Genomic DNA, 14,782 nt, shown 5'->3' on the forward strand with positions numbered 1-14,782 from the left:
CACTCCGAAGGGCCAATCTCCAGGGCCAGTGCACCAACAACCTGTCAACCCGTTCATTACCCGATATGCCGACATGACCCAGGGTCCACACAAAAACCACAGAGCGGCCGCAACGAGCAAGAGTATGGAGGGACGCCTCGATAGTCATCACCAGACAAGAGCGAGAAAAACACTGGTCAATGGCTTGTAAACACCTCAGGGAGTCACTACAGATGACGAAGGACTCACCTGAGCAGGAGCGGACATACACGAGGGCGTGAGAGATGGCTACCAGCTCCACAGTGAAAACACTGCAGCCATCCGGGAACGAGTGTTGTTCAGAGCGATTCCCAAGAGTAAAAGCATAACCAACTCGACCAGCAACCATCAAACTGTCGGTAAAGACTACAGCGGAGCTGGCAAACGTGGCAAGGATGAAAAGAAAGCGGTGGCAGATGGACACGGACCCGGAAAGGAGGCAGGAGAGGGAAAAACTCAAGCCCAGAGAGAAGAGACCGGACGCAAACTGCAATTGGACACCCTGACCGGGGTCGCCGTTCTGGAAGATGGACGACCGAGTTGGGGAACAGGAGACGGTAATTAGGATGACCGGGCAAGCTACAAACATGTGCAGCATAAGCGGCCAGCAGTTGTTGGCGCCTGATCCGCAACAGAGGGACATCAGCCTGCACAAGTGGACTGTCGACAGGGCTTGTGTGGAAAGCTCCAGTGGCGAGTCAGATCCCGCAGTGAAGGATGGGGTCAAGCAACCGCAACGCTGAAGTGATGCCAAACCGTAAGCCAGGCTCCAATAATCGAGACGGGACTGAATCGATGCATGATACAGATGGAGAAAGGTAGACCAATCGGCACCCCAGCTGGTGTGACTCAAGCAATGAAGAGCAGCCAGCACGTTTGTTTAAGCTGCCTAAAATGAGGGATCAAGTCAACCAGGTATCAAAAAGTAAGCCCAAAAACCAATGTGTCTCCACTACGCAAGAGGTTCGCTGTCAAGATAAAGCCTTGGCTCGGAGTGAACAGTGCGGCATCGGCAGAAATACATGATGCAAGTCTTGGCGGCCGAGAACTGGAAGCTGTGCGTGACGGCCCAAGACTGTGCCCAGCGGATAGTGCCCTGTAGCTGCCATTCAGCAACCGCAATGCCAGTGGAGCTATAGTACAGGCAAAAGTCATCAGCATACAAATAAGCCAATACGAACATTCCCACAGCAGCAGCTAGTCCATTGATAGCAACTAAAAAGAGGCAGTCACTCAAGACAGAGCCTTGAGGGACCCTATTCTCTTGAACTTGGGAGGAACTATGGTAGGGACCAACTTGCACCCAGAAGGAACAAAGCGACTGAAAATTTTGAATAAAAATCAGGAGCGGGCCCCTAAGACCCCACCCATGAAGTGTGGTGAAGATGTGATGTCGCATTGTTGTATCACATGCCTTGCGCATTTCAAAAAAGACGGCAACCAGATGCTGACGGCGGGCAAGTGCCAAACGGATGGCAGACTCCAGGCAGACCAGATTATCAGTGGCAGATCGGCCCTTATGGTACCCACCCTGAGACAGAGCCAGAATGCCTCCAGACTCAAGAAGCCAACTCAACCTCCAGCTCACCATGCATTCGAACAACTTGCACAGAACATTGGTCAGGCTAATGGGGTGGTAGCTGTCCACCTCCAGTGGGTTTTTCTCAGGCTTCAACATTGGTATGCTAATGCTTTCCCATCACTGAGAGGGGACCTCACCCTCAACCCAGATATGATTGAAAAGGTCTAGGAGGTATGGCTGGCAGTCCAACGAGAGGTGTTTGAGCGTCTGATAGTGGATGCAATCCGGGCTGGGAGCCATATCAGGGCAAGCGGCTAAGGTACTTTGGAATTCCCGCTCAATGAATGGAGCATTATACAATTTGGGGTGGCACGTATGGAAGGAAAGGTTCCGACGTTCCAACCGCTCTTACAGGGAGCAGAAGGCCAGCAGGTAATTTGGAGAAGTGGAACTCTGAGCGTAATGCTCTGCGAAGAGTTCGGCAATCATGTCTTGAGTCAGTACAAATGGCTCCATTCAGGAAAAGCCCAGGGACACTGATGGGGGCTTGATAGCCATACAGTTGCCCAATCTTGGTCCAAACCTGCGACGGAGAGGTACGGATGCCAATAGTGGAGACATACATTTCCCAGCACTCCTGCTTCGGTTGGCGAATAAGGCGACGGGCTCGGGACGGAGCCTCTTAAAGGCAATAAGATGGTCCAGGGATGGGTGCCTCTTATGACACTAGAGGGCCCACCTGCGATCTTGAATCGCCTCAGCAATCTCTGGTGACCACCGAGGCACAGTCCTCTGCCGAGGGGACCCGGAAGAGCAGGGGATTGCAGATTTCGCCACAGAAATGATGCCATTGGTTATCGTGTGAACCACCACATCAATGGCATCATGAGATAGAGGTGCAATATTGGCAATGGAGGCAAACAAGTCCCAGTCAGCCTTATTCAAAGCCCACCTGGCAAGGCGCCCAAAAGAGTGATGCTGCGGCAATGACAAAAAAATCGGAAAGTGGTCACTACCGCACAAGTTGTCGTGCACACTCCAATGGACAGATGGTAGAAGGCCAGGGCTGCAGACCGGAAAGTCGATGGCTGAGTACGTGTCATACTCCACACTGAAATGTGTTGAGGCACCATCATTTAAGAGAGAAAGGTCGAGCTGCGCCAACATGTGCTCAACGACAGTGCCTCGGCCCATTGCGACCAATCCACCCCACAAATGGTTATGGGCACTGAAGTCACCCAGTAATAGAAAAGGCGGCAGCAGTTGGGCCACCAGCACAGCCAATACATGCTGCAGGATATCACCAACCGGTGGAAGATAAAGGCTGCACACAGTAACAGCCTGCGGTGTCTGCACCCTACAAGCGACAGCCTCTAAAGGTGTTTGAAGAGGGACACGCTCACTGTAAACAGAGTGAAGAATGTAAATGCAGACTCCACCAGATACCCTTTCATAAGCTTCCCGATTCTTATAATAACCGCGATAGCCATGGAGGGCGGGGGTTCACAATGCCAGAAACCAAGTTTCCTGGAGAGCAACGCAGAAGAAAGGGTGGAGGATGAGAAGTTGTTGGAGTTCAGGAAGGTGGTGGAAAAAACCACTGCAATTCCGCAGGAGGATGACACTCTGCAGCTGGAAAAGGCGTGAAGGGATCGAGGGGTCAGATTAAGCTGCTGGGTCATTGACAGCCACCAAAAAAGAGAGCCTGAATCGAGAATCAGTGTGTCTGAGGTAGGGACAAGATTGAGGTCATTGGGGGACGCCAAAAATCTGTAGATCCTCCTCAGACTCGGAGCTGGGAAGAACAGGGGGCACAGAGGCAACCTGAATCTCGTCCGTCTTACCCAGTCAATTCTCCTTCTTCTTATTCTTCTTCTTTGCCTCCTCCTGCTCCTCCTTAGGAGCAACCTGGGAGGGAGACTCAGAAGGAGCATCAGGGACAGACAAAGAGCAGGAAGCTCTTCGATCCGCCGCTCGTGGCTCCCTGAGCCACTGACTGTCAGCTGTCGTGCTGGAGGAGGCCTTAGAAGATAGACTTCCAAGGGACTCTTTCTGCACGAGAGAAGCCGGAGGAGGCTGCTGTACCTCTGGCGGGAGGGGTGGGGGCGGGTGGGGTAGGGGGTCCGACATCCCCGTCAGTTTCGGGGCTTGGTCTCCTAAAGGTGCCGCCTTGGGAGTACCAGAAGAAACAGCGGCCCCCATCACAGACACGGGGGGATGAGCCAGGGCGGCCCCGAGGGCCCACTGGAGGCTTAACAACCGCAGGGACAGCCGTCGCCACAGGGGGCAATGAAGTCACAGTCTCAGCATACGATGTGGTCATCTGCACAGGATGAAGCTGTTCGTATTTCCACTTCGCATCCTGATAAGCGAGCCTGTCCAGGGTTTATATTTCCACGATTCGTCGCTCCTTATGGAGAACAGGGCAGTCAAGCAAGCAGGGGGAGTGCTGCTTCCCACAGTTGACCCAAGTGAGAGTAGGCACTCATGGAGCGCCCGGGTGCATAGGACGACCACAATCCCTGCATGTGGCACTGGAAGTACAACGAGATGACATGTGACCAAACTTCCAACACTTGAAGCACCGCTTACGGGGAGCTTGACACAGGTGAACAACGCCCGTGACTGCGCAGGGGAGGCCGCTTGGATCAAAATCGCCCCACTGCGCATTTTAGACAACGCCGCCACTTCCCCAAACCTATCTTCAAGGTGGTCTACAAAAAAGTGGGGTTTAGTTGCCTGAAAGGTCTCTGCATCAGTCCTGCTACAAACCAGGTACCAAGGCGCATACGGCTCACGAAACCGAGTCGGCCTATGGTCCTCCCAAGGTGTGGCCAGGGGAGGATGGGAGGTAGGGAGGGAGGGGGGGAGGGGGGGGGGGACAATCGAGAATCATAGGTCGCAGCATCAAATTCATTTCGTACGTGCTTTGAGACTGCTGGGACTGAGCATCCACCAGATTGAGTTGATTTAACCCGTTTCATTGAGGATCAGCCTCCCCGATGCCACCCACTCCGATCAGGGGCTCTCCCCATCGGTGCCACCCAGCTGCAACAAGGGCCACCTGGCGGGATGGCCATTGCCGGGAGTCCTAGTGCCCCAGAAAGGATGGGCACCTACTCCTTGGCATATGCGGGGAGGTCATAGCTCAGGCATCAGCAGTGTGATCCCTGTGTTGTCAGGCGGCTACCACCAAGAGGGTACTTGACAACCCCACCACGACGGACTGGCTACCGCACTGGACTTAGGGTGGCAAAATGGTCCAGAATTGTCGAAGGCGCGAAGGATGGTATGGCGCAGGAGACAAGAAGTAGGCAACCTACAAGACTGAGGGGGCTCAGTGCATGATGGACAAACAAAAAACACCTTATAAGGCATCCATCCCCAAATGGCACACACTACCAATAGAAATCTGAATAAGGTGGAGGTCAAACCCAAAAGGAGACCATCACAGAAAAGCCGAAAAGTTGGAGACTCCTTTTAGTCACCTCTTACGACAGGCAGAGATACCATGGGCCAATTCTAACCCCCGAACCCGCAGGGGGGAACCCTGGTACAACAGCTTAATTTTCATGGTCCCAAGATATTCGTTATATTGAGATTTGACTGTATTACAACTTTATTCTCACACTTTTTGTTTCAACAAAAAACGATGCAAGTAATATACAAAAACATAATTACAATGAGGTTTATAAAACAATTATCTGCAGGAATAAATGAGAAAATGAACGAGGTGCAAGCTGTGACATGTAGATGGGAGGAAGTAAGTAAGGAGCATGTGGAAGTGATCACAAAACAAAGAGGGTTCAAAGGAGCAAAAAATAGTCAATGGTTGGTTAAGCTGAAATAGCTGCCAAGTGACATCGTTTAGATAGCAAATTTATATGAGCTGACATGTAGAGGGGCACGACAATCAGCACAGTTTATGGGATTTTATTCTAAGAATGATTTTACTAATCTTTGCCACCTGAGCAGAATACAGCTTTGATATACTTTCTTCTCATTTGCTTGAATCTGGTTATTTGAAGGTGTAGTTTATATAGTGTGACAATCTGCATGACAATGAGAGGTATTCCGTATTTGTGTTGGAGGAGGTGGTACAGACAGTGTTGCTTAAATAAATCAGTATACAATATGCAATTAGATGACCCATGATGCTCAAATTGGGTCTCCGCCATGAACTACGAGTACATCCTAAGACTTCATACTAGTGGGTAGTGTTCACTGTGACACAATGATGACAGCTCAGGCTTCAGTACCCAGGTAACAACTGGACTGCATTGCCGATATTTAAGCTCATAAATCCTGGTTGACAAATCTTAGCTTTTCTCTGAGGATATAACAGAGGAATGCAAACGCATTCACAATGTCCTGATAGCAATTTTGCCCAAATTTCTGCAATTCTTCACAGTTTCTGAACATTACACTACAGTTATATATCAAGATGTGATGAATTAATTGAATTTTGAGACAATTCATCATTTTTCATAAAGAATGATTCATTATCTGATTTGGGGCAATAATGATTAATCATTACATATCTGACTGAAACAGTCCTTTGGCGAACAATGTTAGTAGTCTGAAATCAGAATCTATTAAAAAATCATAATATTTGAGCTTAATATTCCATTTTTCCGACCAATATTTCAATGACTGATCTAGTTGTGGTGCCAGGTGACTTTGTCAATCAACATAATATTTTGAAGAAAGATTAGAATTGTCAAGCTGGCTACATCGATCATGTTTTATCACAACTGTAAAGGAAACTATGTTAATTTTGATGCTATGCTTACACTCTGGTTTAAGGTTGGTTGGTGGTTCATCTTCATGTAGCCGAAAGTTGCTCTCCCTGCCACGAGCTGATGGCGGTCTGTATACTTGAGTTGAGGCTGTAACAGAATTAAAAACAAATATCACTATTATCACCAACACTATTATCAGTCATTATGTCATGAAATAATTAGTTGGACATTAGGAACCAAGTCAGAGAGATTGTGACAATGTCCTTTGTAGAAAATTAGTCAACCCTTTCTGTATAATTTGTTTCATGTACAATGGGCATCAAAAGGACATTTTATATTCAGAGAGTAAGTGGTTGAGTGACAGTTGGGAGAGAATGTCACAGGAAGACTATAGAAATGTTTCAATGAAATGTGGGGACCACCTCTGCAATGCTTATTAAGCACAAAAAGTACTGTTGTCTTTGGTACAACAGATGTACAGTTCCAACAGTCCACATCATCTTCACACAGGGACATTACTAACAGAAACTGCAAAGAGTAAAAAACTTAAAAACAGACTCCAGTATCCTGAGGTCTGAAATTGCATCTCCCCATTATGCAAGGGAGAGTCAATATGTAAGGGGGGAAAAAAAAGATCTCATGCATGCATAAATACCCCATGCAAATTAAATTCCACATCTAGGAAGAAGAGAGAATGAAAGCTTTCAAATGCTGCTGGTAGATGGAGTAGCTACGCCGCAGCACTTCAAAATACAGTTTCCACATGGAATTGCTGGTCTATATAGGTCGGCAATTGAAGCAAAAACTCTAATTACGTTTTTGCATCTAAAGGAAAAATACCCAGGTGCAATTCTTCAAAATTTTATGGAGTGATCGTAATGTCATGGAAACAGGTATGGTTCACCTGCCATGAATTCGAGAAGGCAGTATAGATGTGCAAAACTAGTGAAGGGTGACCAAGCATGTTAACCGCAGCTAACAGTTTGTATTATGTCAATGAGGTGATTCAAGCTGATCATCGCAGTCACGTGAGGCAGACCGCAACATGAACACACCTCCACTAGCAGTGTAATGGATATTGTGTGTGGCACATTCGAATACTGGAAAACTTTGTCACACTGGGTAAAGCTCCAGACAAGCATAAAGCCATATCAATAGCACTGCTTTCAATTATATTCTATAAAATCTTCATCCATAGCTTGTCATTGGATGGACACCTTTATTAATTCAGAATGATGTTCATTAAATTATAGCACATCTCTCATAGTGGGAGACTCTAAGAGGTTATTCTGTTTTCTCTAGTCTTCCAACTATTGTTAGCATTATCATTTCTGGTGGACTCTCCTATCTGAGCAAATTCCAAGCATAAAACTGGTATTTCTCTGTTGCACATGGTACAAATGGTGCAGAGAGTATGATAATTGCCAATAAACTGATGACAAAGGGTGTTGCATTGGCAAATGTTGATCTCCCCAAATGACCAACCATAGCTTGGAGATAACTCAGTACACCAAATTATGAAATTATAGCACACTGATCGCTTGGTAAGCCTTTCTTAATAAATGTCACACTCCAAAATATGTATTATCAATATTTCTATTTCATATTCATTACTATCTGCTGTAAGGATTGGTACATCACATCCTATAATAACCTCTTTATTACACCATAGAAATACATTTAGTGAGAATGCCTACCATTCTCCCTGGCCACGAGGCAATGGACAATCATTGTCCACAGACACAAAATCCTAAAATATTTCATGAGTTAATAAAAACAAAATTCTATATATGCAATGAACAACTACTTTCACTTTCTGCCTTTTTTAAAATAATATCTCATTATTTCCTTTATAATAATAAATTTAATCTCATTTATAGCAAGCACTATTTTGGACCAAAATATAAATAATTTAAATGAATATTCAATTCGTGGCTGACATATTATGGTTGAAGTCACGTATTAATATCTGCATCACGTATAGTACCCTCCTATCCTTTTAAAATCATTTAATTGTTATCTTATCCTTTTAAGTTATATAATGAGGCTCCAACCTCAACTGCACAACAGTAACATATCGTTAACAGCAAGATGTAGTACGTTTTTTGTAATTAAAGATCATGGCAATTTACTGGTTGTAACGGTAGACAGTAACTTATCAGTAATAACAGATGATGACAATTTATCGGTAATAATCAAATCTAGCAAATTTTTAATAGTAACAAGAATTTGTAAACTCTCAGTAGTAACAGGTGGTAGCAACATATTAGTAGTGACTGACTGATGACAAAATCTCAATACTGACAGGAACTGGTAAATTCTCAGTAATACCAGAGGGGGGGCAAGTCCTCAATGGTAACTGAAAGCAGTAAGTTCTCAGAAGGAACAGGAGATGAAAATTTATCAGTAGTAAATGAATCTATTAACTTATCAGTATTAACAGAAGAAAGTGGCTTCTCTATCAAATCTCTATCATGTATACTAACTTCACCATCACAGAATCCACAATAGCTTCTACTCTCTGCAACTGTGGTTCCATTTTATGTGTAAATATTGTAACAGTATCTATATTATTAGCTGTAACTTGTACTAAATTACCTGTTTCCAATAATTGTGTTTCTAACATTTGCTCTTCATTTACTGTAACAGCCTTTACTGAACTAATATTACAAGCACATTCAACATTATTTTCAGTCTGATCTTCCTCTAAATCTAAACTTCATCAAAATCTTGTACCTGTCTCCCCCCCCCCCCCCCCCCCCTCCAAATGTACTGATCTATTTTGTCCATCCTTCCATTTAAGTGAAAACCAAAGTCATACAGTTTATTATCCATTTCATTTATTTGTGTTGATATATTTTAAATTGTCTGCATAATTGCTCCGAAAGTTATACTTTCCTCTATAAGAGCCATTCTATTAATCAACAAATATTAATACGAAAAGTCAGAGAAACTGGCATTCAAAAGTAACTAATAACAAACTATTTGGTTTTATATATAAAATAAGAGAAAGGCAACCACACATGTATAGCAGACTAATGTGTGGCAAATAGACACATGTAACAGAAATAGTGTTCATTAGCTTTTGAGCTCCTTGACTCTTCTTCTGGTAGAAAGTACATAGACATTCAAACATACGCTACCGTGGTGACATTGGTTATTGATTATCAATCACCGAGAGCAGTTGCCTGACTGATGGGCGTGGGGACAGGGTAGGGACAGATACACGAGACAAGAAAGAGCAGCTGGGTAGTGTGAGGCAGGGGGTGGGAAGGACAGATGACTTAGACCACACAACAAGACAAAAGGAGTTCTGAGGAGGTACAGCACAGAGAAGATGACCCACAGAGTTCAAAAGCTGCTGAACACTGTTTTCTGTTATGTATGTTTACCATCAGTCAACCATAGGATAGTGGTTGCCTTTCTATTATTTTATTTATGTTCCACCCAGGAATTTAAATTATTTAGTTTTGTTTTATTTGTGTATTTCTAAATTCAGTAATTAATTAAATTCCCTGAACAAGTTCTCTCTTTCTAAACTGAAAACTGTTTGGCAGATTTATTTTTTAACTGGGTAGTCACCTAACCACTTCATTCTGCCAACTGACAAAATAAATTGCAACTGAGAAATCACTTCACAGTTTGTTGTATCTTGAAGCAACAGAACCCACTGGCTTTTAATGCTGTGGACACCGCTGGGATGTTTTATAAGTGTCTGCCACCGGATGGAGGAGAAAAGGAAATGAAGAGTGGGAGACAAGGAGAGAAGAGAGCAGGGAGAGGAGTGGGAAAGGGGAGGGAGAAAACAAGGAGGGAAGAGAGCAGGGAGAGGGGTGGGAAAAGGAAGGGAGAAAGCAAGGAGGGAAGGGGAGTGGGAGAGGGGACGAGGGAGGGAGGGAGGGAGGGGGAGGGGGGGAGAGAGAGAGAGAGAGAGAGAGAGAGAGAGAGAGAGAGAGAGAGAGAGAGAGAGAGAGAGAGAGAATATTTGCATTGGGGGGAGGTGAGAGAGTAGGAGAAACCAGTTTCATTTTGTTTGAGGGCGCAAAAACAACTAGGGGCGTACGGACCCATGTCAAAACTACAGAACGTGAAGACAGAGAGGAGTTAAAAATGACTACAGATCAATCACAATCGAAGGAAGAGAAGACGGCTAAAAACGAGGACATGGAGAAAGGTCTATAAAATACACCATCGAGAAACGGAGGACCAGAACTAAAAAATTAATGTCCTTTGACATATTGCTACGACGGATAAAAAGTAAAATGCAGTTGACAGCAGGCACGTCATTCGCGGAAACGCATCTGAGATTTCCGCAGAGAACCATTCATGACATGGGTAGAAAAAGTGATGAGATGGTCAACTGCAAAACGGCGCGCTCGAAAGCCACACTGTGCAGTCGTCAGTAAATTCCAAGACTTGAGCCTCCATACCAGCCGGGCATGAATCATACGTTCCATCATCTTGCAAACACAGCTGGTGAGAGAAATAGGGTTGTAGCTAGAAGCAAGGTGTTTGTCCTTACTGGGCTTAGGTATGGATACAACAGTTGCTTCACACCAGCATCTGGGAAACGTGCCATCCGCGCAGGTGCAAGTGTATGTATGAAGGAGAAAGTGCTTGCTTGCAAGAGACAGGTGCTGCAGCACCTGGATGTGAACTTTGTCTGGCCTTGGGGCAAAGGATCGGGTTGAAGTGAGAGAATGATATAGCTCCCTCATAGTAAAGGGGACACTGTATCAATTGCAATTCTGAGAACAGAAGTGTATGCCCAAGCCTCCTCCACTCATTTCCGATGGGGGAAGGAAGGGTGATAGTGGAAGGAGCTCAAAACTCTGCAAAACAGCGCGCCAAGGTGTCGGAGGTAGCAATAGTGTCCATGATGACATTGTCTACTACTGTCAGGCTGGAAATTGGGGAATTGGTTCCAGAGAGCCGGCAGAGGTTCGTGCACTGGGAACACAGAGGTCTGCCAGGCGATGATATTGTGTGGCAACACCAGTGAAGAGGATCTTTGAGTCGGCGAAAGATAAGACTATTTGCCTATGTTTGACTTCTTGGAGACTTCCCTGTTAGCAGAGCAAGACTCAGATGAAGGTTGGTTGGAGGGATGTAAGAAGTCTTCACAAAAGAATTCCTTCTATCCTTTCCGGCCTGCTGGTTGTATAGCTGGTGACTTCGCCCCGTGAGGCAAAAGTTTGGTGGTGTGTTGCACAGGTGAAGGAGGAGACACGGACACCACCATGACACTGGATGACTTCACAACTGCCGTGCTAAATTTGAGGTCGCATGTCTGCTTGGCCATGTCCTTTGTGGAGGGACAGGTAGCAAGAATAGTACTGTAGGTGCCAGATGGTAGAACACAGGGTTTCTGACTAGCCAAAAACTTGCGAGCCATCAGGTAAGACAACTTTTCCTTCACCCGAATCTCCTCGACAGCCCACTCATCGAGATACACAGGACAATCGTGGGATGAGGTGGCATAGTGGCAATTGCAGTTGATGCTGCGGAGAGAAGGAGGCGGGAAATTGAACTCGTGAGCATATCTGTCACAGGTTATAGATTTGGCTTGGTGTCGACAGGATTCTCGAGTGTGGTTGTAACGATGACACTGGTAGCAGCACGTTAGGTTCGTAATATATGGTCTGACTGTGATAACGTCATAACCCACTTTGATATCTGACGTAAGAACCACTCTATCAAAAGTGAGAAAGAGAGTACGTGTGGGCAGCTATGGACTGCTATGACACCCTGATCAGAGAGGTACGTTTAGATTTCTGCCCCTGTCTGACCATTGCCTAGAGTGAATAGCACCACGGGAAGAATTCAGAATTCAATGGGCCTCGACATGAACATGATAGGAGGAGCGAAGCTGCAAGTAGTAGTTGTGCTTGAGAATCAGAATTACTTTCCAAAACCAAAGTACCATTGTGTAAACAAGAGCAGGATTTCACAGGCGCAGCAACTGCATCAACACCTTTCTGAATAATAAATGGATTTACCGTTGCAAAGGACTGACCGTCTTCAGTATGGGAAACCATGAGAAACCTTGGTGCAGCTGGGAATTCAATTTACGTTTCGTAGTCATTGACTGTGAAGATGATTGGCTCGTTGTAACAAAATCCCCCATGATTGCCAGCATCTTCGACAGCTTGCTCCTTCCAACTGGCAGCCCCTCATTGAAGGGGGCGCACCAGTCTTAGGTGATTGTTCACACACCACAGGTCACACTTTCCGAACACCTGACAAAGGGACCAATCAGCAATTTGGGAAGGTGCAACTCAGGCAATCACCGCTTCCTGGGCCTGGCTAGTACCACGGGGTACATGTAAAACCTATCGTCGACCTGGGACTGGGAATTACAAATTACCATTACAAGTAGACAGTTGGCTACTTGTCATGCCCACATAGAATGCTCCACAATAATTTCAGCATAGCCTGTATGTAACATGGTTGCTTTCACAAATGGCACTGCCTTTTACAGTGTAGGAAATGCCTGTGATCGGACTGCGGTAGGAGATGGTGGGTGGATGTATGGGATAGGTCTTGCACCTGGGTCAGCCATAGGGGAATGGCCTATGCGGTGCAGGATTGAAATAGAGATGAACAAGGATATTCTGTCAGTTGGGTGGGCACCTGAATGGTACTTAGGGTGATGTGGGTACGATTTTAGGAAGGATATCTCTCAGCTTGAACAAGAACTCAGAATTCAAATTGTATTTAGAAGCTTGATACACCACAGTGATTAGGATGGTGACAGCATTTGATTGTGTTACACTCTTATTTTGTCCACTACCAAACTTTAAAAGTGTACATGAGGTTTCTCCTCAAAATGCATGAACCAATCTGCAGAATGACAATCGGCACATTTGGCTAAAGCAGTATCCTCAGCATCAAATTCTTGAGCTGCAAAATCAAATGCCACTTGAATCACATTTTTTAGTTCATCAACCTGTACAGGGGTACTGTAACCAGCTGCTTGCCAGGAATATTGAAGCATAGGCCGATACACTGGAGCAAACAGCTGGATATGTATAATAGAGTACATTTTAATTATGAAAATTCCATTTCCTAATTTTCTGTCGAAGTCACTGCAGAGTCCTTATAGAGTCTTTTGTCCTTCTTGCGTATATTTCACATTGCTTAAAGAAAAATAAATCCAAAGGCTGTAAGTATTTTATCATTTTTTGGCAGAGTGATCATGCATTCAATGTTTTTACCAGAAAATGAATCATTTACTATTTTTGTTTCCTTGTGACTACTCCAAGAGCCAAAAAGTAGTACAAACTTCTGGATATTTGTGACATTGACATTAGCAACATTAACAAAAAAGGATTTTAAATGTTCCTTTGGCATTTTCCCCTCATACGCTAGCCTCCAGATCTATTTTTGGTGGAAGATTCTATTCAACACACCTTTCAACCTGACCCTCTCAGATTTCTTTCAAATTTGGTGCATTCAATGACCCAGATAAAGAGATGGAAAAATATCAATTTGCAGATGCGTATTACAACTGTGAAGAAAGTTACAGGTCTGGAAAGTTTGGAATTTGTGCTAAATTTACATGCGTATGTGACAACATAACTTACTGTAATTCTGGTTCAATTCAGTTACAGCAATGAAAATGGTACCACTGGAAAGCTAACGAATAGACCTTTACATTGATATGCCACATGGCAGGTTTCTGAGAATTTTCATACTAAAGGTAACTGGCCTTGGCCTTTGACCTTTAATATCTAAAAACACCCCATTTTCAATTTTTTTTGAAAAAAATATATTTAATTGCACCAGTATGTACTATAAATATGGTAAAAATCAAGATGGCACACCAAAGGCATCATGCACAAAAAATTATTTTGTCAACTTAAGTACACCATCAACATGCAGTAAGCAGCTACATATCCAGTTAATTAACGAAAATCTCATAGAAAAGTGGATAAACAAGTTACACAAATGCAAAAGTCACATTTATCTTGTTTGCTTGACGTGCATCCTGAGGAGTATGGGACGTGCTGGTTATCGATTCAAACAAACCCTGAACTCATCCACAAGAATTCATTTCTAACACATTGGGCTGAATATTAACACTGAAATGAACCCAACAGCACACAGCGGAAGAAACGGAAGAGAATACTAAAGCATCTGATAGGAACAGTCAACAGTAGCAACAACGACTAACTTTGGCAATATGGCCAGGTTACTGAATCACCATTTTAGCAGAGTGTGAATGTCAAACACGGCTGAACAAAGGTGTATGATAGGTCTTACTTTGACTGATGCACACGCCAATGAATAGCTACTGGTACGGAGAGACAGTCTTACTACCACACCGGCAAAATAGAGGAAACAGCACTGATAGAATTTCCGTAATGCCTCGAATCAGACACCTCTATTGAGACCCAAAGCCAGTAACCTTATTGAGGCCACATCCACACTAAGCATAGAGCATCGACAACCGTCACACTACTTGTGACCACTCATCACTCCCAGCCTTCCCGCTCAC

General features: G+C 44.7%; 1 protein-coding gene across 1 annotated transcript in view; it reads right to left on the reverse strand.

Annotated features, from left to right (window-relative positions):
- Window positions 1-14,782, reverse strand: part of LOC124802523 (eukaryotic translation initiation factor 2A) — a 160,442-nt gene that overhangs the window by 14,795 nt on the left and 130,865 nt on the right. Inside the window, exon 11 of the mRNA XM_047263368.1 lies at window positions 6,334-6,429. Coding sequence (XP_047119324.1) covers window positions 6,334-6,429 — 96 coding nt within the window. The remainder of the gene's footprint in view (window positions 1-6,333; window positions 6,430-14,782) is intronic.

This window comes from Schistocerca piceifrons, chromosome 6 (genome assembly GCF_021461385.2).
Source record: "Schistocerca piceifrons isolate TAMUIC-IGC-003096 chromosome 6, iqSchPice1.1, whole genome shotgun sequence".
In the NCBI taxonomy this organism is placed as follows: Eukaryota; Metazoa; Arthropoda; class Insecta; order Orthoptera; family Acrididae; genus Schistocerca; species Schistocerca piceifrons.